The sequence below is a fragment of the Myotis lucifugus genome, unplaced genomic scaffold (assembly GCF_000147115.1).
Source record: "Myotis lucifugus unplaced genomic scaffold, Myoluc2.0 scaffold_383, whole genome shotgun sequence".
NCBI classification, from domain to species: Eukaryota; Metazoa; Chordata; class Mammalia; order Chiroptera; family Vespertilionidae; genus Myotis; species Myotis lucifugus.
This window is the reverse complement of record NW_005871431.1, coordinates 894,743-918,493: the sequence shown is the minus strand read 5'-3', so window position 1 is coordinate 918,493 and position 23,751 is coordinate 894,743. Positions and strand designations below refer to the sequence as shown.

The 23,751-nt window shown below is 52.6% G+C and overlaps 2 protein-coding genes across 2 annotated transcripts in view; both read left to right on the top strand.

The window, feature by feature from the left end:
* LOC102431313 (tubulin polyglutamylase complex subunit 1) overlaps positions 1–23,751 on the top strand; it is a 205,348-nt gene that overhangs the window by 61,118 nt on the left and 120,479 nt on the right. The window lies entirely within an intron of this gene.
* The window catches only part of HCN2 (hyperpolarization activated cyclic nucleotide gated potassium and sodium channel 2), a 30,995-nt gene that overhangs the window by 1,598 nt on the left and 5,646 nt on the right, over positions 1–23,751 (top strand). Inside the window, exons 2-5 of the mRNA XM_023743303.1 lie at positions 9,657–10,080; positions 10,681–10,842; positions 12,213–12,431; positions 13,590–13,736. Of these exons, the coding sequence (XP_023599071.1) occupies positions 9,676–10,080; positions 10,681–10,842; positions 12,213–12,431; positions 13,590–13,736 (933 nt within the window). The 5' untranslated portion in view covers positions 9,657–9,675. The remainder of the gene's footprint in view (positions 1–9,656; positions 10,081–10,680; positions 10,843–12,212; positions 12,432–13,589; positions 13,737–23,751) is intronic.

The window sequence follows — 23,751 nt, the reverse complement described above, 5'->3', positions numbered from 1 at the left end:
AAACGAAAAAAAAAGGCCGTTAAATTTGGGGGGGGGGCCCGGGTTACCCCCCCCGGTAAAGGCCTTTTAGGGTCCCCCCCCCCGGAGAGGGGGGGCCAGCCCCCGAGGGGGCCCCACCGGACGGAAAACCCCCCGGGGTTTTCCTTTGAGGGTCCTTGGGGGGGGGGGGGGGGGCCCCCCCCCCCCGTTTGGCCTTGGGGGCCCCTCCGGGGACTTCGGGGGGGGCCCAGGACCCCCCCTGGAAATGCCCTGGGGCCCCGAGGCTCCCCCCTTGGGAGGGGGCACTGGGGAGGGTGCGCGCAAACCTCCTGCCCTAACCCTGGCGCTCCCCCTCCCACGCACCCACACATCCCCAGCCCTGCCGGGAGGGCGCACGTCACGGCCGCAGAACTAGGGTCTGAGCGCGGAGGGACGGAGAGGACGAATAGAGGGGAACGTGAGCGCCAGGGAGGCGGCAGAGCGGAAGGAAGGAGGAAGTGCGCCCTGGAAGGACGCGCCTTGGAAAGGCTAGCAGAGAAAGGGTTAAGCGGCCACGGCCAGCTACACGATTTCCACCTGCGCTTCACATCCCTGGGAGGTGCGTCCCGTCCCGAGCCTGGGAATTGCGCGAGGAGGGGGCGCTGAGCATCCCGGGGTCTCCCGCCCGGTCTTCTCTGAGCCGCTCAGCCTCTGGGTGGTATGCACATGTGTCAGTGGGTGTGTAGATGTTATGGATAAAACCGGTTGATTGATGCGTGGAAAGGCTCAGAGCGAGGTTAGGCGCAGGGTCACCACCGTGCCCCCGCACTACCCCTTCTGCAGCCAAGAGGAAGCCTAGGGCCACCCAACAAGACCTATATTATTGCGGTTCTTGTTCCTTGGCTTGCGCTCTGTGGCCTGCGAGCATGGACACTGCAGACCGTGTGTGTGATCACGAGCATGTGACTGTGGGAGGCGGGGGTCCTGGGGGCTTGGGCTGAGTAATGGGGAGGAGCGTGTTCCTAGGTGTGTGTCTGTGTGGTGGGGGGAAATGGAGGTGTGTGTGCGTGTGCCAGGGTGGGTGTGCACCGGTGGGCAGTGTTTGTGAGTTGTTTGCACGGTGTGTGTGAAGTTTTGTGTTCGCGAGTGGGGTCCATGTGGGACGCCTCCAGGCTTCCCAGCCCGGCTCTCAGGGCGGGCGCGATTTCAGCACCACGGACAGCATCCCAGCCGCGGCTCCCAGCCCGCCAGAACTCCTCACCCAGAGGTTCTCCATCTCCCCGCCATGTCCGTCTCCACTTGACAACTGGGGAAGCCCCGGGGCACACAAATCTGGGACAAGGCTGGAAGAAAGCCTGGGATTTCAACTCCTCAGCCCTCAGACCTTCCCTGGGAGGTGAATATAGCCTTAACCAGTGGCTTGAGTTTTGAGAGAGGCTGTGGAGGGGTGAGGGGTGGGGAGTGGGGGGGCCTCGGGGCAGTCCAGATGGTATGCATCTGGATGGTCTTGACCTGCATGGAGGCTCAGCATTCCTTTGTAGATGGTACAGGCTGGGAGAGCTTGGGTCTCAGCTGTGAAGGGTCATGTTCCAGTCTATGAAAAGGGGGAGCTAGTGCCAGCTGGCTGAGACAGTGGGCTGAGGACATGGTAGGCAGGGGGAGATGGTTGAGAAAGTAACCATCCCCTCATTCCCTCCAGCACTTAGGTGGTCCTCGGCTTCCTCTTCTTCGCAGAAGGGGTAGTGTGGGGGGTGGGTGAGGGGAGCTGGGGGGAGCAGTTGGGCTCCCCATCCTGTGTCCCTTGTGCACAGTCCCCTGTGGGATCCTGGGCAGGCCATGAGGTCTGGGCTGGTTAGATAAGTGTAAAATAGGATGAGCAAGTGGGGGGTGGCCTGTAGTTGGGACTAGGGGAGCCACAGTCAAATTGAAAAACTTAGGCTGCTGCCAAGTTGGGGTGCAGCAGGACCTCTACAACCCTCATGCTTTCAGAACTGTGCCACATCTAGAACCTCTGATTCAACATGGAGACAGACTCCAAGCACATGACCAAAACAATGCTTCCTGAGCCCCTCCTGGGCCAGGTGTTGTAGGAGCACCTTAGGAATATTGATTTAGTCCTCACATCAGCTGTGAGGTGGTGCTGCAGCTACCTGCATTTTACATATGAGAAAGGTGGGGCACAGAGAGGTAAAGTCACTTGCCCAAAGCCACACAGCTAGTCAAGGGCAGATCAGGTATTTACACCTAGGCAGGCTGGCCCCATCCATGTTCTTGACTACAGGCCAAGAAGACATGGAAGGAAAAGGCATTCTGGGGATTGATCAAGATATTGGGAGCACCTGGATGTGTTGCTAAGTGGTTAGAGCGTTGTCCCTCGCGAGGAAGGGCTGCAAGTTCAATTCCTGGTCACGGCACGTACCTGGGTTGCAGATTTGATCCCAGCCTGGTCAGGCGAGTGTGGAGGCAACCAATGTGTCTCTCTCACTTCATGTTTATCTCTATCGCTATCATCTCGATCTCTATCTCCCTCCCTTCCACTCTCTCTAAAAATCAATGGAAAATCCTCGGGTGAGGATTAACAAAACAAAAACGAACAGTTCACAGAGCAGGGGGGAGGGGCCTTTCTGGATCCACTTTTCCACTTTGGCTTCCTTGTGTCCTCAAACCCCGAAGATGCAGATACCAATTCCAGGGGTGTCCCTGTCTGCACACCATTCCTGATTTTAAATGGAAATTGGGGTGGTGAGGTGGACGTTCCCTCCTGAGCAGCCCCCAGGGTCCCACCTCGGGCCACAGAGTCTCCACTTCCTTGAGCTATGACTTCTCTGCTTGCCAGTGGAGCCTGTCCCTGCACACTGGCCTGGCACTTGGCTGGCACCGAGAACAGGACAATGACTGTTTGGTACTGGAAGAGCCCTGGCTGTGCCTCATTCTGTGCGGGCTGCATGGCGTGTCCAGGGAGGAGGGCATGTACAGAGGCCTGTGGGAGGGACGCATCTCAGCCAGGACGGTATGTGGAGGGTGTCTTCTGCAAGCCCCCGTCATCTATGACTGGTCTCGAGTCCTTTCTGGAACTCCCTGCTCAGTTTCCCCAAATGTGAGATGGTGGTGGTATGAGCAAAAGAGGGTGTCTGGCTTTCACAGCTATGCCAGCATCACGCCAGGCCTCAAATCTCACACGGTTCTCCTCTCCTTCCTGTGGAATGATAGCCTTTGTACAAGCTGGTCCCCCTGCCACACACGTCCTCGCCCCAGTGCTTCTGGTTTCCAGCTCCCATTTACAAGCCCCTTCCCCCAGGATCCCATTCAGCATGTGCACCTGCTGTTCCCACCCGCGTTGTGTCTGCTGCCTTTTCACTTGGGGTTGTCTACTTGCCCATCAGTCCCCCACCATGGGCATGAGGGTCTATAGAGATCCCTGTCACAGTGGGTGCCCACGACATCTCTGAACTCCCTGAGGGGCATGCTTGGGTGCTGGGCAGGTTGAGGGGAGCTCTCACCTGGGGGTGGAGTCCTCATCTCCCAGAGAGAGTTTAGGCAAGTGGCTTCCTTGCTGCCTTTCATCTGCTCTTAAGTCTGTAAGTGCCTCTGAGATCTGACTTGAGTCTTTCCTATTGCTGTTGATTTTCAGTATAATGTTCCTGAACTGTCTATTGCTGGGAGGCCTGGTATGGGAGGAAAGAGATGAGTTGGTCCCTTTCCTGGCCCTCAGAGCGGTTTCTACAAAGCCAGGATCTGCGGATGCTGACTTGTTTTTGTGTCATGTCCTCTGCGGTCCCCCAGACTGGGGTAGCAGGGGAGGCTGACTTGAAGAAACTTACAGGACTGGACACCCTGTCCCCCCGCCCCCAGATGGCCTGGAGGATCAGCTGGAGATCAGGATGGGGGGCTCCCTGCAAATCCCTACACTTTTCTCATAGGAATAAACCCCACTTTATCCAGAGTGGCTGGGCCAAGGGCCAAGGGCGAGGGTTTCCCTGGCTCTAGACCCAACATGAAGCCCTTGGAGTTGGGAGCAGTGAAAAAACCCATTTCCCAGGTGGGAGGATTGAGGCCCGGCCCACCCCCCATCTGGGAGGAAGTTAACTCCATGATCCTTGTAAAGGGGTCAGGGCTGGAGTTAACCGAAGCCTCTCTCATCACTCCAGAGGCTTCCTGCTAGAATTTCAAACCTCTGGTCACTGAATTCCCTGCTTTAAACTCTCACCTCCCCAGGCCTTCTCAAGGGGATGCTTGGGGGTTGGGAGGGAGGAGCTTCCTCAGCCGCTCGCTTGCTTAGGCCAGACCCTGCCGCACTTCCCCCGTCAGCAAACCCACTTCAAATCCACAAGCACAAGTTATCTCATCTCCTGTCGAATGCCACCCTCTGCCCACTTCCTGGCCTCTGGCTGCCAGCAGAGGCGTCGCACGGTACACGTAAGTCCATCTTTCCCTCACTTAAAGCCTCCCTGGCCCAAACTCCCAAGGCCCTTAGAGCCACCATCTGTCCCCTCCCATCATCTCCTCTCACCTCCTTTACTCCCCTCTGCTCCAGCCCCAGGCCACCCAGCCAGCCTTGAAAGGGGAACTCACTGCAGCCACAGGACCTTTGCACTTCCTGCTCCCTCTGCCATGGTGCAGCGCCTCCCGCACTCAACCAAGGGCTCCTTCTCCATAATCCGTTCAAATGCCGCTTGCTGCAAGAAGTCCTCCCAGACCACCCTGGCTAAAGTGGTCCCTCTGAAGCACCCCTTTTATTTATGTTTGTATGGAACACCTGTCTCCCCCGCCTGAGTTTGGGCCTTGAGGGAGGGCCAGGTCTGTCTGGTCACTGTGTGTCCTCGTGGCCGGGCACACCTTCAACCCCACAGTCCACCCTGTCTTGGGATAAGCTGGGAATCCGGCATCTTCCCTGGCAGGAGTATCCCTTTCCTAATCCCTGACACTCGCCTCTCTTATAGCTCTACATCCGAGGGCTCAGGCCCCTAATCCTCCGTCCCGCTCTCCCTTAATCACAGACCTGGCCCCTAATCCCTCAGATTTGCCAGATATGTAATTCCCACGGTTCTGGATTCTCGCATCCTGGAGGGAGGGAGCCGGCTGCCTTGTTCACCATGTCCCCCACCAGTGGCTGTGGGGGCCTCAACCCAGTTCCTGCTGGGAAGTCTGGCTGCGTGGGTCCTGCCACTTAGCACCGGCCATGCCTCAGATTGTCTGAGCCAAGAGAATAGCTGGGGCAGCTGCTAGAGGAGAACTGAGCTCATGGTGGTGGCAGCCAGCAGGGCCCCACTGAGGTCACCAGCCTGTGTGGGTGCTCCTGGGAGAGGTTGCAGGCCCTCTCCCATCTATAGGGTGCAGGGGCTGAGGGGCCTGGGGCCAGGGGTCATTGCTGATGAGCCTTCCCCTCCCTGTGCCTCTCTGGCCTGCTTTTCTCTGTGTGAACTGGCCAGTCCGTCCACTGCCCTCCTGGAAGGAGCAGCCGGGATATGGGTGCTTCCACAGAAGCAAGGGCCCCACTGTTATTTGTTAGGGGACATTTTAAAATACAGGACTTAACTGTGGTCATTGGAGGTGCTGAGTAACTGAGGGCTGACCGTGCATCAGCTCCTGCTTGGCTGCCTGACAGTATCCCAGTGGTCCCTGTGCCCTGGTGGTACCTGGGGTGCCCGATGAGGAAGGGGCTGCTGGGATTGGGCGGATGAGGCATTGGGGCTCAGAGAAGGAGAGTGATTAGCCCCTGGCTGCACGGTTCAAGGGGGTGGGCAGGGTGCTGGGGCACATACCCTGGGTTCCTCTACCTTCCACCCAGTTCCTTTACCCCCAGTCTCAGTTTCCCCTTGGGGGGGCCAGGCTGGCTGGAGAGGACAAGGGACAAGCCCCACGCCAACTTGGGGGCATCCAGTCGGAGCAGGTGAGATGCCCTGTGCATGGTACCAGGTCGTCCCGCCCATCAGCCCCTCTTCAGTCCCCTGCCTTCTGCTCCAGCACCTTAAAAGCCCAGGGGACACCACGCAGAATGGGAAGACAGTGCACAGCATGTGATCGGGCTGAGGCTCAGAGTCTGTGGGCAGAGTTCCAGACAGCAGGACAGTAGACAGAGGACAGGCCCTAGGGGTGGCAGTTCTGGGTTCCAATGTCTTGCCCCAATTCCCTGGCTGTGGCACCTCTCTCGTCTGTCAGTGGGGAAGTGTGGTGCCTGTCCCTACCTCCCCCACCCCAAGAATAAAAGGAGAGAATGTCTGGAGAGTCACATGTCAAGGATGCCCTCATGCTCTGTGGCCATTTAGATAGTTTCTAGGCCCCCTGGTGGCTTCTAGGCCCCCCTGGCCTTCTGTTACTCTTTCTTGCTTGCTCTGTCACAGGGTGTATGCCCCAAAATGGGGGTAGAAGTTCTCATTTCAGAGAGGGTGGGGATGGGATTAGGAGCTCTATAGCGGATGCTCTGGGTATTGGGAGTCGAGACTAGAAGGAGCAAGCAGGTGGGGCCCCTCAATCCCATTGGATGTTGAGGCCTTGGGGTCTCAAGGATGAGTAGGTGCCTCAGATGGGGGGCCTGAGCCCCACACCTTGTCTAGATTCAGGTGAAAAAAGGTCTGGAATTTCTAGTAATCATTTGATTTTGCCCTTAACACCCACCCCCAGATCAAGTCAGCCCTTCGGTTCCCTCCAGGTCTTCATCCCACCCCAGATGGGTTTGTCCAGGGCTCTCCCATAGGGCCGGTGCCTCCCATCATGGCCAGAGCACCTGCCACCATTGCGAGAAGGTTCCATCACACGTGGGCGGGCAGGTCCCTGGGAGGACCCTCAAAAGCTGCCACGCCCGGGGCTCCTCCGGGATGAATAGAAGAGACTGAGGTTCCCAAGGACTGGGAGGACTTGCCAAGGTCACACCTGCCAGTGGGCAAAAGTGGGTGTCGGCCAGCTCTGGCCACTGCGACCCAGTGTTAGACGTTGGGTCTCTTCCAGCCTTTGGCTCTCCCAGGCTGAGCTATTGTGAATATGTTGGTGCAAATAACTTTTTAATTTTTTTTCTCTTCCTCTTGGACAGTTTCCTTGGGATCAATTCCCTGGAGTGGAACACCAGCCGGTAGGCGTGGTGTTAATAGCTCTCACAGCGCCATCAGAAAGGAGCCAATTTACAGCAGCTACCAAAACAGGGAGCTCACTGCAGCCAAGCCAGTGCTAGGGCTTACGGCTTTTTATTTACGTGTGCTCGTTGGGGCGAGTCCCTCCAGCCACTGAGAACCTCAGTCTCTTCTTCTGTCCATCGGGAGGAGCCCAGGGAGTTGCAGGCTTTGAGGGTCCTTCCGGGCAATGCCCCGCCTACATGTGACAGCGCCTTCCCTCAGTGAACGTGGGGTCTCCAGCCATGATGGGGCGAGTGCTGGTCCTACAGGAGAGCCCCGCACAAACCCACTTGGGGATTGAAGATCCCGAGAGACACCTGAGAGGCTGACATGATGGGGGGGGGCCTTTCCCTCCACATTAAAGGCAAAATCAAATAATTGTTCAAAATTCGAGACCCTCCTTTGCCTGAATCTAGGCAGCAGGTGTGGGCTCAGACCCATGATCTGGGGCAGCTGCTCATCACTGAGACCCCCAGGCTTCGTGGTTGTTTGTTTTTTATAATGTTAACATATGTATATATACATATAACATAAAATTTGGCATTTACTCATTTGAAAGCGTACAATTGAGTGGCATTAAGTACAATCACAATGTGTTGTGCACTCCTCATCCCATCCATGTCCAGAACATTTTCATTTTCCAAAACAGAAGCTCCCTATGCCCCTCCTCACCCCTGGCAACCATGAACCTACTTCCTGTGTCTATGGATTTGCCTGTGCCGGACATTTCACATAATTGGAATCACACACCAAGCGGCCTGCTATGTCTGCTTCTCTCACTGAGCATCGTTTTGTCAAAGTTTACACGTGTTGTGGTGTCAGTGCTTCAATCCTTTTCATAGCCAAGTAATATTCCTGTATGTGGGTGGACCACAATCATCAGTGATGGACATTTGGGTTGTTTTCACCTTTTTGGTGTTATGAATTGTGATGCTGTGAACATGCAAGCACAGCACCTGTTTGAGTCTCTTTTTTCAATCTTTAAAAAAAAAAAAAAAATATATATATATATATATATATATATATATATATATACACACACACACACACACACACACACACACACACACGCACACACACATTTCAGAGAGGAAGGGAGAGGGATAGAGAGATAGAAACATCAATGATTAGAGAGAATCAGTGATTGGCTGCCTCCTGCACGCCCCACACTGGGGATCAAGCCTGCAACCCGGACATGTGCCATGACTGGGGATCAAACCGTGACCTCCTGGTTCATAGGTCGACGCTCAACCACTGAGCCACCCCAGCCGGGCCCTTCTTTCAATGTTAAGGTGGAATTGCTGCATCGTATGGTGACTCAGTTTAACTTTTTGAGGAACTGGCAGTTCTCCCTCCGAGTGGTTTTGATTCACATTTGCTTGATTGCTGCGGGGCTGGCAGTTTGTCCGTGTGGCCTTTTGCTGTGTCTGTCTGTCCGCATGACCACTTTATTCAGGACCCCGTGCTGGGCCAGCTGTAGCTGTTCCTTGAGTGGATGGGCCCTGCTCTGAGAGCTCTCCAGGTGGAATTTAGGAATTGACCTCGGGGTCTTGTTTTTGGGAATGAAAGCAACCCATCATCCCTTTTCCAGGCGCATTTATCGCACCAAATGTCCCAGCAGTTGCCAAGTCCTGTTGCTCAGCTTCCTCGCACAGTCTCAGCCTTTTGCCCTGGCCTCACCTGGTCTCTGCCACCTTCCCCAGCTGGACCGGCACCCCTGCTGCCTCCGTGTCTGTGGCACTCGGGGTGCTTCCTGCAATGGAAATACAAGCACCTGGACGCCCACCTGCTGGTGCTGGTGTCCTGGATCCCCAGGTCAAGCTGACATGTCCAGCTCCCACCCTGCACTCTCCGACCCCGGTCGCCCCCACTGAACCTGCCCTCATGCTCCTCCTTGCACTGCCACCCCCCCCCCCACCACCACCACCCTGGCCTCGCTCTGCTTAGCTCCCTCTCCTTTCTTTTTTTTTTTAAAAATATATTTTATTGATTTTTTACAGAGAGGAAGGGAGAGAGATAGAGTTAGAAACATCGATCAGCCGCCTCCTGCACATCTCCTACTGGGGATGTGCCCGCAACCCAGGTACATGCCCTTGACCGGAATCGAACCTGGGACCTCTCAGTCCGCAGGCCGACGCTCCATCCTCTGAGCCAAACCGGTTTCGGCTCCCTCTCCTTTCTTGTCCCTTGGACTCCACCCTTATGCCAGGCACATTGGGTGTTTTGGTCAAAGGAAAGTTTTTTAGTCAATTTTTGAGCGACCTCTTTCTTAGGCTTTGTGAGGTCTGGAGCTTCTTCAGGGAGGGAAGGTTAGAACTGAGCCAGCGAGAGGGCCTCGGACTGGGGGAGCCAGCGGGCTGCGGGGTTCTGTAAGGGGTTCATTCTGCCTTGTAAGAGGAGGAATCCCCTCCAGGAAGTCCCCCGCCTGGAGACAGTCCACACTAGCTGCACTGGCGCCACAGTCTCGGATTTGCTGGAGGAGGAGAGATCTGGGCTGGTCCTGGAAGGCGCAGGTGCACAGCGGGGAGGGCAGGCCTCCAGAGCGCACAGCGTGGGCCGGGGCTCCGGGGCTGACGCCACGCCTCCCCCCAGGTTCTACTGGGACTTCACCATGCTGCTGTTCATGGTGGGCAACCTCATCATCATCCCGGTGGGCATCACCTTCTTCAAGGACGAGACCACGGCCCCGTGGATCGTGTTCAACGTGGTCTCGGACACGTTCTTCCTCATGGACCTGGTGCTGAACTTCCGCACGGGCATCGTGATCGAGGACAACACGGAGATCATCCTGGACCCTGAGAAGATCAAGAAGAAGTACCTGCGCACGTGGTTCGTGGTGGACTTTGTGTCCTCCATCCCCGTGGACTATATCTTCCTCATCGTGGAGAAAGGCATCGACTCCGAGGTCTACAAGACGGCGCGCGCCCTGCGCATCGTGCGCTTCACCAAAATCCTCAGCCTGCTGCGGCTGCTGCGCCTGTCGCGACTCATCCGCTACATCCACCAGTGGGAGGAGGTGAGGGCGCTGTGGGCGGGGCCATTGCTGCAGTGGGAGGAGGTGAGGGCGCTGTGGGCGGGGCCATTGCTGCAGGGGCGGGGTTCCAGGCACAGCAGAGGGCGGGGGTGGGGTCACAAGGGCTGCAGTGAAGGGCTGGTACCCCAGGGGATAGGACTTGGGCTTGGTGTGGGGCTCGGTGGGGTCCCAGGGGCCCCTGCAGGGCGGAGCCACGGGCTGTGGTCACAGGGAACACAGCGCGGACTCTTGACCCATCTGCGCCCTTTCCTTCATTCTGCCCTGTAAGAGCTCCGTTTGGCAGTGGGGAAACTGAGGCCCAGGGAAGCGAAGTCATGTCCCTGTCGCCCAAGTCGGGCCCTCCCATGCCCAGTGATGTCACCCCCAGTTTCCAAGGCAGCGACAGGCTCCGAGGGGGGAAGCGGGCAGGGACAGGGTAGCTGGAAGGGGCAGTGGTCCTACCTACACGCCCTCAGGACATTTCACTAACCAGAAAGGTAGCAGGGCCTCCTGGGAGTGTGGGATGCTGGGAGGGGATTTGGGTCCTGCGGGGCGTGTGGCGTGTGGGGGGGCTCCTTTCTACCTCACTGCGTCCCGCCCCAGATTTTCCACATGACCTACGACCTGGCAAGCGCGGTCATGCGCATCTGCAACCTCATCAGCATGATGCTGCTGCTGTGCCACTGGGACGGCTGCCTGCAGTTCCTGGTGCCCATGCTGCAGGACTTCCCCCGCAACTGCTGGGTGTCAATCAACGGCATGGTGGTAAGCGCCCCGCCCTGGGCCACGCCCACCCGGGCCTCGTCCTGGGGACCCAAAATAGCGCCTCTTTGGGACCAGGAACAGGCAGCTCCTTGATCATTCCAGTGATTATAACAACTTTTGTCACCCAGACATAATATCTGCTTACTGCCCCCCCCCCATTGAGTCTACTTTCTAATGTACATCATTTATTCAAAAGACAAAAAAAAAAAGAAATGGGAATGTGGTATCATGGGCCATCCTATATAATAAAAGGCTAATATGCAAATTGACCAAACGGCAGAACAACAGGTCACTATGATGTGCACTGACCACCAGGGGGCAGACGCTCAATGCAGGAGCTGCCCCGTGGTGGTCAGTGTGCTCCCACAGGGGGAGCGCCGCTCAGCCAGAAGCCAGGCTCAAGGCTGGCAAGTGTGGTGGCGGTGGCGGGAGCCTCTCCCGCCTCCGTGGCAGTCGGACATCCCCTGAGGGCTCCTAGACTGCAAGAGGCCCAGGCTGGGCTGAGGGACCCCCCCCCCCACCAAGTGCATGAATTTTGTGCTCCGGGCCACTAGTAAAATATAACAATCCATGGAGAGATTCAGTCCCCAATTGCTGCCCAGGTGAGATGCCCATGTTGAAAAGCACGAGTTTCCAGTGTTTTTTAGCACCCCAAGGAGCCTTTTTCCGCCCCCCCCCCCCCCCGGAGTGCTGAGCCGCTGGCACTGGTGGGGTGGGTTGCACCCGGAGCTGGGCAGGAGTGGGAGGAGGGATGGGGGCGTTGATGGGCGAGAGACAGCAGAGGGAGCATCCTCAGGCGCGCACCCAGCGCCTGGCACAGCTGCCTGGCTGAGGCAGCTCATTGTCTGGCCGGACACCCGGGCATGCTGTCCTGTTTCCTGAATGGGCCCCACTGCCCCCTCCCACAGCCGGGTTAACTGAGGACGGGGGGTGGCGGGGGGAGAGCATCCTCCTGGCCCTGCCAGATGCCTCCACCCTCCTGGCCCTCTGATCGGATTCTGGTGTCCCCAGCTCACCGTCCACAGGGTCCCTGAACTTTCACATCCTCTGACCCATTCTAAGCAGAGGCTGCAAAGGGGGGTGGGGGGGGGCTCCTGAGCACCCAGGGCCGGACTCTGGCCCCTCTGATCCTCAGTTTCTCCGGGAGTGAAGTGAGGAAGCAGCTCCAGACCTGCTCCTGGTGCTGACTCACTGTGACACGCGCACACGGCACATCACCTGCCTGAGTCTAGTTTCTTAGTTGTCTCTGGACATGGGAGGCTCACCACCTTGGCTGCCTGGGGGAGGACAGGCAGCTGGGGCCCTGGGGCCAAGGAGCTCCCTGGGGCTGTGAGCACCTGCCCACTGCCCACCTGTGTGTGGCCTTGCAGAATCACTCGTGGAGCGAGCTCTACTCCTTTGCGCTCTTCAAGGCCATGAGCCACATGCTCTGCATTGGGTACGGTCGGCAGGCACCTGAGAGCATGACGGACATCTGGCTGACAATGCTGAGTATGATCGTGGGCGCCACCTGCTACGCTATGTTCATCGGACACGCCACAGCCCTCATCCAGTCACTGGACTCCTCGAGGCGCCAGTACCAGGAGAAGGTCTGGGGGGCCCACCCCACTATTCCTCCAGCTCCTTGTGGGGGGTGCGGGGGCCCTAGAGGGAAGTCTGGAGCCCGGAAGGGACATATGCCGAGGAGGTATGGAAGTGAGGGGGTCCAAACAGGGCAGGGCCAGCCCATGAGGCATCAGGGAGCTCTCTGGAAGCAGGGAACACGGGGGGGCCTCTCTCGGAGGTGAAATTCTGGGGTTTCGGCTGGCTGGGGGGAGGCTATGGCAGGGAAGGCACTGAGCCAGGGTCCAAGAGGACTGGGGTCACTTGAGTACATGCTGGTCAGCCAGGTCTGTGGGGGAGGCCACTGGGGGAGCAAATACGTTCAGCCACTTGGACCTGGCCTCAGGGTTGGGGAGCCTCCATGCGATTAGTCCAAGGGTCCGGGGACTGGAAACGCTGAGGGAGAGCAGGTGCTGGCCCCGTAGACCAGCCCTTTCTGGAGTATGGCCTTGATGGCTACCCTGTGCCTCAGTTTCTCTAAGGGCCAAGGGTGAGCTTGGCCCCCACCCCATTGCTGCCCCTATCCATCCTGCACTGCTGCCAGATGGCTGACCCTGGCTGGGCAGCTGTGAGCACCCCCAGCAGTGCCAGTCGGGTTAGCCGGGTCAGCTGGGCCCAGTGCCAGGTGCCCTGGCTGTCCGGAAGCCACGGCCTCACACCCAAACATGAGCTGGTGCTGCCACCCGCCCACCATCACGGGTTCTGCTGAGCTCAGGGCAGCTGTGGCTGGGTGGGGCCGGAGTGGAAATGGAGCTGGGGCACCCCTGGGGGTGCCATCCTGGGGACAGCAGGGCCTGGCACCTCTGCCACATCCCCTGGGTTTATAGAAAGATCCTGGGGGGAGCACCAGGGCCATAGGCAGAGTTGGGGGGGTCTCTGGAATGGGGGACCAGCATCTTGGGGGCCTGGGGTCAAGCTGTCAGGGATAGGACACAAGGAGTAACTTCCGTTAGCATAAGCATAACCCAAGTATTGCACGGGATCCACTTACACGAAACTTTTTTGCTGTTGATCTGAAACTCAGATGTAAGTGGGTGTCCTGTGCTTGTTGTGGTTGTAGTTAAACTTGGGGGCCCCATTTAGGCTGAGGCAGGGGTTCCCCAAACAGCAGCCACTGACCTCGGCCCCTCATGCCGCCCCTACAGTACAAGCAGGTGGAGCAGTACATGTCCTTCCACAAGCTGCCTGCGGACTTCCGACAGAAAATCCACGACTACTATGAGCACCGCTACCAGGGCAAGATGTTCGACGAGGACAGCATCCTGGGAGAGCTCAACGGGCCCCTGCGAGAGGTGAGGCGGGGCCACAGGACCCTCGGGGTTGGGTAAGGTTTGAGACTCCCCTGCTATCCGGCTCCCAGGCCCCAAGATGAGGAGGGACTGGCCCAGCTGCAATATGAAGGACTCAAGCTAGACTTGTACACACACCAATGTCCCTCCCTGAGCCTCTGCCTCCTGCACTCCCATGATGCCCCAGCCACCCTGGGTCCCTAACCCTAACCCTAAGCCCATACTACTTACCTTGTTTGGGGCTGTGTTAGAGGGAGAAGGCAGAGAAAGGAAGCCTGGAGCCAGTCAGCTTAGGCGGGTTGTGGAGTCAATTCCAGCTCTGCCCCTCAGCCTGTGTGACACTGGGCAAGATTCCTGGGGCAGCCATGAGGAATGACCACCCACTGGACAGCTTAAAACAACAGGAATTTAGTGTCTCAGATTCTGGAGATCAGAAGTCCGAGATCCAGGTGTCACAGGGCTGTTTCACTGCGGAGCCTCCAGCCAGGGTCCTTTCTGCCTCTTCCTGCTTCTGGTGTAGCCAGCAGTCACAGGTGACCCTGGGCTTAGAGTTATATCACCCCGATCTCCACCTCCGCTTCCTGTGTGTGTGTGTCTGTCCTCTTCTTACAAGGATGCCCGTCATTCAGGGCCCACCTACTCCAGTGTGACCTCATCTTAACTAATGACAACTGCAAAGACCCTATTTCAACATAAGGTCACATTCCCAGGGACCCGGGGTTCAGGACTTCAGCATACCTTCTGGGGAGACATGATTCAACCCACAGCACTCACCAAGCAGCTACTGAGCGAGTCTGTGAGCCCGGCACTGTGCCCTCAGGGAGGTCCAGAGGGAGGAGCTTTGGGAAGGATGGGGTCACAGAGGGGAGAAGGAGGTGACATCTTCTTGAGGCGTTGTGACCCTGTGGGTATCCCAGGTGGAGGGCACAGCTAGGAAAAGGCCTTGAGGAGGGAAGATGTTTTTTTCTAATGCTTGTATAGTTTCACTCATTTTTATTTTTTAATCTTTATTATTGAGACTAGTACAGATGTCCCTCCCCCCCCCCCGCCCCCCGTTGCCCCCCTCCACCCGCTTCCTGCCCCACCCCCGGCCTTCACCACCCTATTGTCTGTGTCCATAGCTAATGCATATATGCATATAAGATCTTTGGTTAATCTCTTCCCATCCCCCTCCCCCCTTCCCTCTGAGATTCATCAGTCTGTTCCATGTTTCCATGCCGCTGATTCTGTTTTATTCACCAGTTTATTTTGTTCATTAGATTTCTTGTTCATTTGATTTTTAGATTCAGTTGTTGATAGATATGTATTTATTGCCATTTTATTGTTCGCATTTTTTATCTTTTTTCTTTTTCTTCTTCTTAAAGAATACCCTTCAGCATTTCATTAATACTGGTTTGGTGGTGATGAACTCCTTTAGCTTTTTCTTGTCTGTGAAGCTCTTTATCTGACCTTCAATTCTAAATGATAGCTTTGCTAGGTAGAGTAATCTTAGTTGTAGGTCCTTGCTATTCATCACTTTGAATATTTATTGTCACTCCCTTCTGGCCTGCAGAGTTTCTATTGAGAAATCAGCTGACAGCCATATGGGTGTTCCCTTATAGGTAACTAATTGCTTTTCTCTTGATGCTTTTTTCTTTTCTTTCTTTTTTTTTTTTTTAATATTTTTATTGATCTCAGAGAGGAAGGAAGAGGGGAGAGAGAGATAGAAACATCCATGATGAGAGAAATCATAGATCGGCTGCCTCCTGCATGTCCCCCACCGGGGATCAAGCCCACAACCTGGGCATGCGCCCTTGACTGGAATCGAACCTGGGACCTGCAGGCCGACGCTCTATCCACTGAGCCAAGCCGGCCAGGGCTCTCGTGCTGCTTTAAGACTTTCTCTTTGTCTTTAACCCTTGGCATTTTAATTATAATGTGTCTTGGTGTGGGCCTCTTTGGGTTCCTCTTGTTTGGGACTCTGTGCTTCCTGGACTTGTAAGTCTATTTCTCTCACGAGGTAGGGGGTTTTCTGTCATTATTTCTTCAAATAGGTTTTCAACATCTTGCTCTCTCTCTCCTTTTTATGGCACCCACATAATGCAAATGTTGATACACTTGAAGTTGTCCCAGAGGTTCCTTACACTATCTTCATATTTTTTAATTCTTTTTTCTTTTTTTAAAAATATATTTTATTGATTTCTTACAGAGAGGAAGGGAAAGGGATAGAGAGTCAGAAACATCGATGAGAGAGAAACATCGATCAGCTGCCTCCTGCACATTCCCTACTGGGTATGTACCTGCAACCAAAGTATATGCCCTTGACTGGAATCGAACCTGGGACCCTTGAGTCCACAGGCCGACGCTCATTCCACTGAGCCAAACCGGTTAGGCAGTGGTTCTCAACCTTCTGGCCTTTTAAATATAGTTCCTCATGTTGTGACCCAACCATAAAATTATTTTCGTTGCTACTTCATAACTAATGTTGCTACTGTTATGAATCATAATGTAAGTATCTGATATGCAGGATGGTCTTAGGCGACCCCTGTGAAAGGGTCGTTCGACCGCCAAAGGGGTCGAGACCCATAGGTTGAGAACCGCTGGGTTAGGGCTTTGCTTTCTGATTGGATGTTTTTTGCTTCCTCATATTTCAAATTGTTTATTTGATTCTTGGAGTTCTCTGCTCTACTGTTGAATCCCTGTAAATTATTCTTTTATTTTTTAAATTATTTTATTTATTTTTTAAAATATTTTTATTTATTTCAGAGAAGAAGGGAGAGGGAGAGAGAGAGATAGAAACATCAATGAAGAGAGATAATCACCGATCGGCTGCTTCCTGCATGTCCCCTACTGGGGATCGAGCCCACAACCCAGGCATGTGCTCTTGACTGGAATCGAACTTGGGACCCTTCAGTCCGCAGGCCGACGATCTATCCACTGAACCAAATCAGCTAGGGCTGTAAATTATTCTTTATTTCAGTCAGTGTATGCTTAATTTCTGACTGGTCCTTTTTCATATCTTTGACATTCATTCTCACTAAGATCCTTGAAAGTCTCACTAAGTCCCTTGAAGCTCTCATGAAGAGCCTTGAGTAACCTTATAACTATGGTTTTAAACTCTATATCCAGTAGTTTGCTTTCTCCATTTCTTTCATTTGTGACATGTTTCTTTGTCTCTGCATTTTGGCTGCTTCCCTGTGTTTGTTTCTATGTATTAGGTAGAGCTGCTATGTCTCCTTGAGTTGACAGAGTGGCCTTGTGTATTAGGTGTCCTGTAGGGCCCAGTGGCTCAGCCTCCCCCGTCACCGGAGTTGGGTACTCTAGGTGCACCCCTGTGTGTGCTGCAAAGTCTTGTTGTAGTTGAGCCTTGATCGCTGCTGATGTCACTGGGAGGAACTGACCTCCAGGCCAATTGGCTGTGAGCACCAGCTGTGACTGCAGTGGGAGAGCTGCTGTGCAGGAAACCCCCTATGAAGCAGGACTTGCTTCAGTGGGGCTTTAGTGCTCACTGAGTCTGCCCCTTGAGTGTGTTGTGTGTCGCTTGTGGGTGTGTAGAGTTGTAATCTGGTATGGTCTGACTGGCTCTAGAGCAGTGGTTCTCAACCTTGGCTGCACATTAGAATCACCTGGGAATCTTTTTAAAATCCTGATTTCTGGGCCTCATCCTCCGGAAATTCTGGCTTTTTTTTTTTGTTACTAATGTTGTGACCCCACCCCATAACAAAGAAACAGAATTTCTGGAGGATGAGGCCCAGAAATCAGGATTTTAAAAAGATTCCCAGGTGATTCTAATGTGCAGCCAAGGTTGAGAACCACTGCTCTAGAGTCTCCAGGGAGGTGCAAAGTCAGCCACTGCCTGGGGCCACCCGGCAGGAGCTACAGAGAAATCTGCAGATGCCTGCTATTTGTATTGGGCTAGGAAGTGCCCAGGCAAGACCTAGCTGTGAAGCAAAGCAGGCTGGTGCTAGTGCCGGGTCTTTGGCCTTTTATTGATAAGTTTGGGGCATGCTGACCCCAGCTGCAGCTTATTTGAGAGGTTTTAACAAAGTCTGAAGCATGAGCCAGGACAGGCCGTTCATATGGAAAAGCTGCTGCAAACAGCTTGGCTGGGGCGGGTTCTCAGGGAATCACCAGGTGGAGCAAACAGTGTGCTCTAGACCGGCGTTCACCAACCTTTCGGACCTCACGGGCCACCAGTGGTCCACCGACCGCCAACCACCGACCACCAGTTGGCGACCACTGCCTAGGCTGATTGAGACTCAGCTATGGCGCCTGCCAGTCAGCCCTGTGACAGGGGAGGTCTGAGCACAGGAAACAATCCCCATCTGGGAGAAAGCGGCCCCGAGTTCCTGCGTCAATGCCAGACAATCCAGTTCTTCCCGGTATGTTTCTGGGTCCCCCAACACCTCCTGGCGCTGGAGCTCAGAGGGATAGAGTTCAACTAAGTTTGTGCACTGGCTCTTTAAGATTTGCACCTGGGTCTCCAGCAGCCTCCCTTGTCACTGAGCCCCAATCCCCACTGGTTGTTACAGCCCAAAGTTACTGGGACTTCTCTTTTCAGCTCGGGAGCAAAGTTACTGGGACTTTTCTTATGGGGTCTGGGCCCTTTGCTCCTCACAGGCAGCCTCTGCAGGGACGATCGCCCTCCCGACTGAGAAAAGCGGTCCACGTGGGGTGTCGGGCCCTCTCGTTCTGCCCTCCTTCCCTCCTACCAGTCTCAGTGTGCTTTCTTCTCTACTCCTCTAGTTGTAAGACTTCATTCAGCCAGCTTTCAAGGTGGTTCTGAATGATGGTTGTTCTGTACTTCAGTGTAATTGTGATGTGGTTGTGGGAGGCCACAAGTACCAGTGTTTTCCTACGCCACCACCTTCATTCTCCTCATTTATTTTTTTATTCCCATTTCCCATCCCCTCCCCTCCAGCAACCATTAACTTGTTCTCAATATCTGTAGTTCTGTTTCTGTTTTGTTTTGTTTATTCATTTATTTTTTATTTATTTTTTAGAATCCATATGCAAGTGAAGCAATACAGTATTTGTCTGTATTGACTTATTTCACTTAGCATAATACCCATAATAACCATAGACATACATGTCCATTCATGTTGCAAATGGCAAGATTTCATTCTTTATATATATATATTTAAAATTGATTTTAGCCCTAGCTGGTTTGGCTCAGTGGGTAGAGCGTCGGACTGTGGACTGAAGGGTCCCAGGTTGGATTCCAGTCAAGGGCACATGCCCGGATTGTGGGCTCCATCCCCAGTAGGGGGCGTGCAGGAGACAGCCGATCAATGATTCTCTCTCATCCTTGATGTTTCCCTCTCCCTCTCCCTCTCTGAAGTCAATAAAATACATATATATATATACACACACACACATATATATACACACATACACACACACACACTAATAAAAGAGTAATATGCTAATTAGACCGGATCGACTAGACATCTTCTGGACGTCTGAATTCCTTCTGGACAAAGCCACAGGGTGGGGGCCGAAGCAGAGGCGGTTAGAGGAGATCAGGCCGGCAGGGGAGCAAGCAGTTAGGGGTGATCAGGTCGGCGCCGGGGAACAAGCAGTTTGGGAGCAATCGGGCTGGCCGGGGAGGGCAGTTGGGGGCGATCAGGCAGGCCGGGGAGGGCAGTTGGGGGCGATCAGGCAGGCAGGCAGGCAAGTGGTTAGGAGCCAGCGGTCCCGGATTGTGAGAGGGATCCCAGATTGGAGAGGGTGCAGGCCGAGCTGAGGGACACCCCCTCCTCCATGCACAAATTGTTGTGCACCAGGCCTCTAGTTTTAATATAAAAAACATTAAAAAATAAGTAAAATAAAATTGTTGTTAGAGAGAGGAAGGAAGAGAGAGAGAGAAAACATCAATTGGTGACCTCCTGCATGCGCTCTGACCGGGAATTGAACCTGCAACTTGGCTGTGTGCCCTGACTGGGAATCAAACCTGCCACCTTTTGATGTACAGGATGATGGCTCCAACCGAGCCACACTGGCCAGGGCTCATTCTTTTATTTTATTTTAAATATATTTTTATTGATTTCAGAGAGGAAGGAAGAGGGAGAGAGAGAAACATCAGTAATGAGAATCATTGATCGGCTGCCTCCTGCACACCCCCTACTGGGATCGAACCTACAACCCAAGGTATTGTGCCCTGACCAGAATCAAACCATTATCTCCTGGTTCATAGGTCAATGCTCAACTGCTGAGCCATGCCGGACGGGGCTCATTCTTTTATTTATTTATTTATTTTAAAATATATTTTATTGACTTTTTACAGAGAGGAATAGAGTTAGAAACATTGATCAGCTGCCTCCTGCACACCCCCTACTGGGGATGTGCCCGCAACCAAGGTACATGCCCTTGACCGGAATCGAACCTGGGACCCTTCAGTCCACAGGCCAATGCTCTATCCACTGAGCCAAACTGGTTAGGGCTCATTCTTTTTTTTTTGCCAAGTAATATTCCATTGTATATGTAGGGTGTCCCCCCCCAAAATGTATACACACTTTAATAGCTGATAGCTCAATTGATGTTTCTTTTCAGATTTAACCCATTGGAATTAATAATTATTCAAAGAGTGTATACATTTTTTGGTACAACCTGTATATACCACTTCTTTTAAAAAAAATATATTTTTTTATTGATTTCAGAGAGGAAGGAAGAGGGAAAGATAGAAACATCAATGATGAGAGAGAGTCATTGATCAGCTGCCTCCTGCACATCCCACACTGGAGATCAAGCCCGAAACCCGGGCATATGCCCTGACTGGGAATCCAACTGTGACCTCCTGGTTCATAGGTCAACCACTGAGCCACACTGGCTGGGCTACTTTTTTTTATCCATTCCTCTATGAATGAACACCTAGGTTGTTTCTATATCTTGGTTATTGTAAATAATGATGAAATAAACATAGAGGTGCATATGCCTTTTCAAATTGGTATTTGGTTTTTTTGGATAAATACCCAGAAGTGGGAATGCTGGGTCATATGGAAACTCTATTTTTATTTATTTGAGGAACCTCCATACTATTTTCCACAGTGGCTGCGCCAATCTGCAGTTTCACCAACAGGCACAGGGTCCCCTTTCTCCACATCCTCACCGACACTTACTCTTTGTGTCTTTTTTATAATAGCCATTGTGATAGATGTGAGGTGATATATCTCATTGTGGCTTTAATTTACATTTCTCTGATGATTAGTGACATTGAACTTCTTCATGTCCGTCAGCCTTCATGTACGTCCTCTTTGGAGAAATGTCTATTCAGGTCTTCTGCCCATCTTTTAACTGGATTGTTTTTTTCTGGCGTTAAGTTGCATAGATTCCTTATATATTTGTTTTGTTTTGTCTTGTTTTTGTTTCTTTTTCTGTTTATTTTCCCTTATATATTTTGGGATATCAATACCTTATCAGATGTATCATTGGTGAATACCTTTTCACCTTCAATAGGTTGTATTTTCATTTTGTGGTTTTCTTCAGTGTGCAAAAACTTTAGTTTGCTGTAGTTCCATTTGTTTTCCTTTTGTTTTCCTTGTCCAAGGAGACATACCCAAAAGCAGGGGTCCTCAAACTTTTTAAACAGGGGGCCAGTTCACTGTCCCTCAGACCGTTGGAGGGCCGGACTATAGTTTAAAAAAAAACAACCATGAACAAATTCCTATGCACACAGCGGTGGCAAAAACACCCGGCGGGCTGGATAAATGTTTTCGGCGGGCCGCATGTGGCCCGCGGGCCGTAGTTTGAAGACCCCTGCCCAAAAGGATTGCTTAGGCCCTGGCCGATGTGCTCAGTGGTTAGAGCATCAGCCTGCCCACTGAAGTGTCTCAGATTTGATTCCCGCTCAAGGGCACATACCTGGATTATGGGTTCTCTTCCCACCCCTGGTTGGAGCATGTGCAGGAGGCAACCAATTGATGCGTTTCTCTCACATCAGTGTTTCTCTCTCCCTCTTCCTCCTTCCCTCCTTCCCTCCTTTCCACTCTCTCCCTGAAAAGTAATGGAAAAAATATCCTCAGGCCCAGCCGTTGTGGCTCAGTGGTTGAGCATTGACTCATAAATCAAGAGGTCACAAATTCGATTTTCCGTCAAGGGGACATGCTCTGGTTGTGGCCTTGATCCCCAGTAGGGGGCGAGCAGGAGGCAGCCGATCTATGTTTCTCTCTCATCGATGTTTCTCTCTATCCTTTTCCCTTCCTCTCTCCCTAAAATCAATAAAAAACATATTTAAAATTAAATAAATAAATAAAATATTTAAAAAGAAAAAATATCCTTGGGTGAGAATTAACAACAAAAGATTGCTAAGACCCATGCCAAAGAGTTTACTGTTTTCCTCTAGTAATTTTTTGGTTTCAGGTTTTTTGTTTAAGTCTTTAATCTGTTTTGAGTTCATTTTTGTATATACTGTAAGATAGTGATCCAATTTATTTTTTTATTATTTATTATTTAAATCCTCACCTGAGGATATTTTTCCATGATTTTTAGAGAGAGTAGAAGAGAGAGGAAAAGACAGAGAGAAAAATTGATGTGAGAGGAACACATTGATTGGTTGCCTCCTGCATGCGCCTGACCAGGGTCTGGCCGGGGGAGAAGTCTGCAACCGAGGTATGTGCCCTTGACCAGAATTGAACTCAGGACCCTTTGGTCTGCAGGCTGACGCTTTATCCACTGAGCCAACGGGCCAGAGCAGAAAGTGATCCAAATTTAATTTTTTTTCACTTATCTGCCCAGTTTTCTCAATACCACCTATTGAAGAACCTGTCTTTATCCCATTGTATATCCCTTTTCTTCTTTATCCTACATTAATTGGTCAAATAAGCAAGGATTTCTCAGCTCTCTATTCTCTTCCATTGATCTACTAGTATATGTCTGTTTTTATGCTGCTACCATGCTATTTTTAAAAAAATTAAATGTATTGGGGTAACATTGGTTAACATAATTACATAAATTTCAGGTGAACAACTTTATTATATACATCTATCCTAGAGGCCCAGTGCACGAATTTGTGCACCAGTGGGGTCCCTTGGCCTGGCCTGTGGGATCAGGCTGAAACTAACTCTCCAACATCCCCTGGGGGTCCCAAATTGCGAGAGGGCACAGGCAAGCCGAGGGACCCCACTGGTGCACGATCAGGTCCCTAACACGGGAGGTTAGCCAGCCGGGAAGGGACAGCAGGAGGGCTCTAGGGCATGTCCGGCCCATCTCACTCAGTCCTAATTGGCCAGACCCCAGCAGCAAGCTAACCTACCGGTCTGAGTGCTTGCCCCCTGGTGGTCAATGCACGTCATAGCAACTGGTTGACTGTCTGCCCCCTAGTGGTCAGTGCACATCATAGCGAGTGGTTGAGCCCCCTTAGCATATTATAGCATATTATGCTTTGAACGGACAACCGGCGACAGATCACTTAGCATATTAGGCTTTTATTATATAGTCTATTGTGTGCTCACCACCTGAAGCCTAGTCTCCCACCACCACCATATATTTTACCCTCTTTGTCCTCCCCCACCTCTTCCCTTCTGGTAACCACCTTCCTGTTGTCTGTATCAATTACTTTGTTTTATTTGTTCATTTGTTGCTTTTTATTTTATATCCAATATGAATAAAATCATATGGTTCTTATCCTTTTCCATCTGACATATCTCACTTAGCAAGATACTCTCAAGATCCATCCATGTTATTGCAAATGGCCATACTTCATCCTTTTTATGGCTGAGTAGTATTCCATACCACCTCTTTATCCAATCACCCATCAAAGGACACTTAGGCTGTTGCCATATATGGCCACAGTCAACATAGGAATACATATATTCTCATAACTAAATGCTTTCAAAATGTTTGGGTAGCCCTAGCTGGTTTGGCTCAGTGGATAGAGCATTAGCCTGCAGACTGAAAGGTCCCGGGTTCGATTCTGGTCAAGGGCACATGCCCAGGTTGCGGGCTTGATCCCCAGTGGGGGGGCATGCAATGATTCTCTCTCATCATTGATGTTTCTATTTCTCTCTCCCTCTCCCTTCCTCTCTGATTAAAAAAAAAAAAT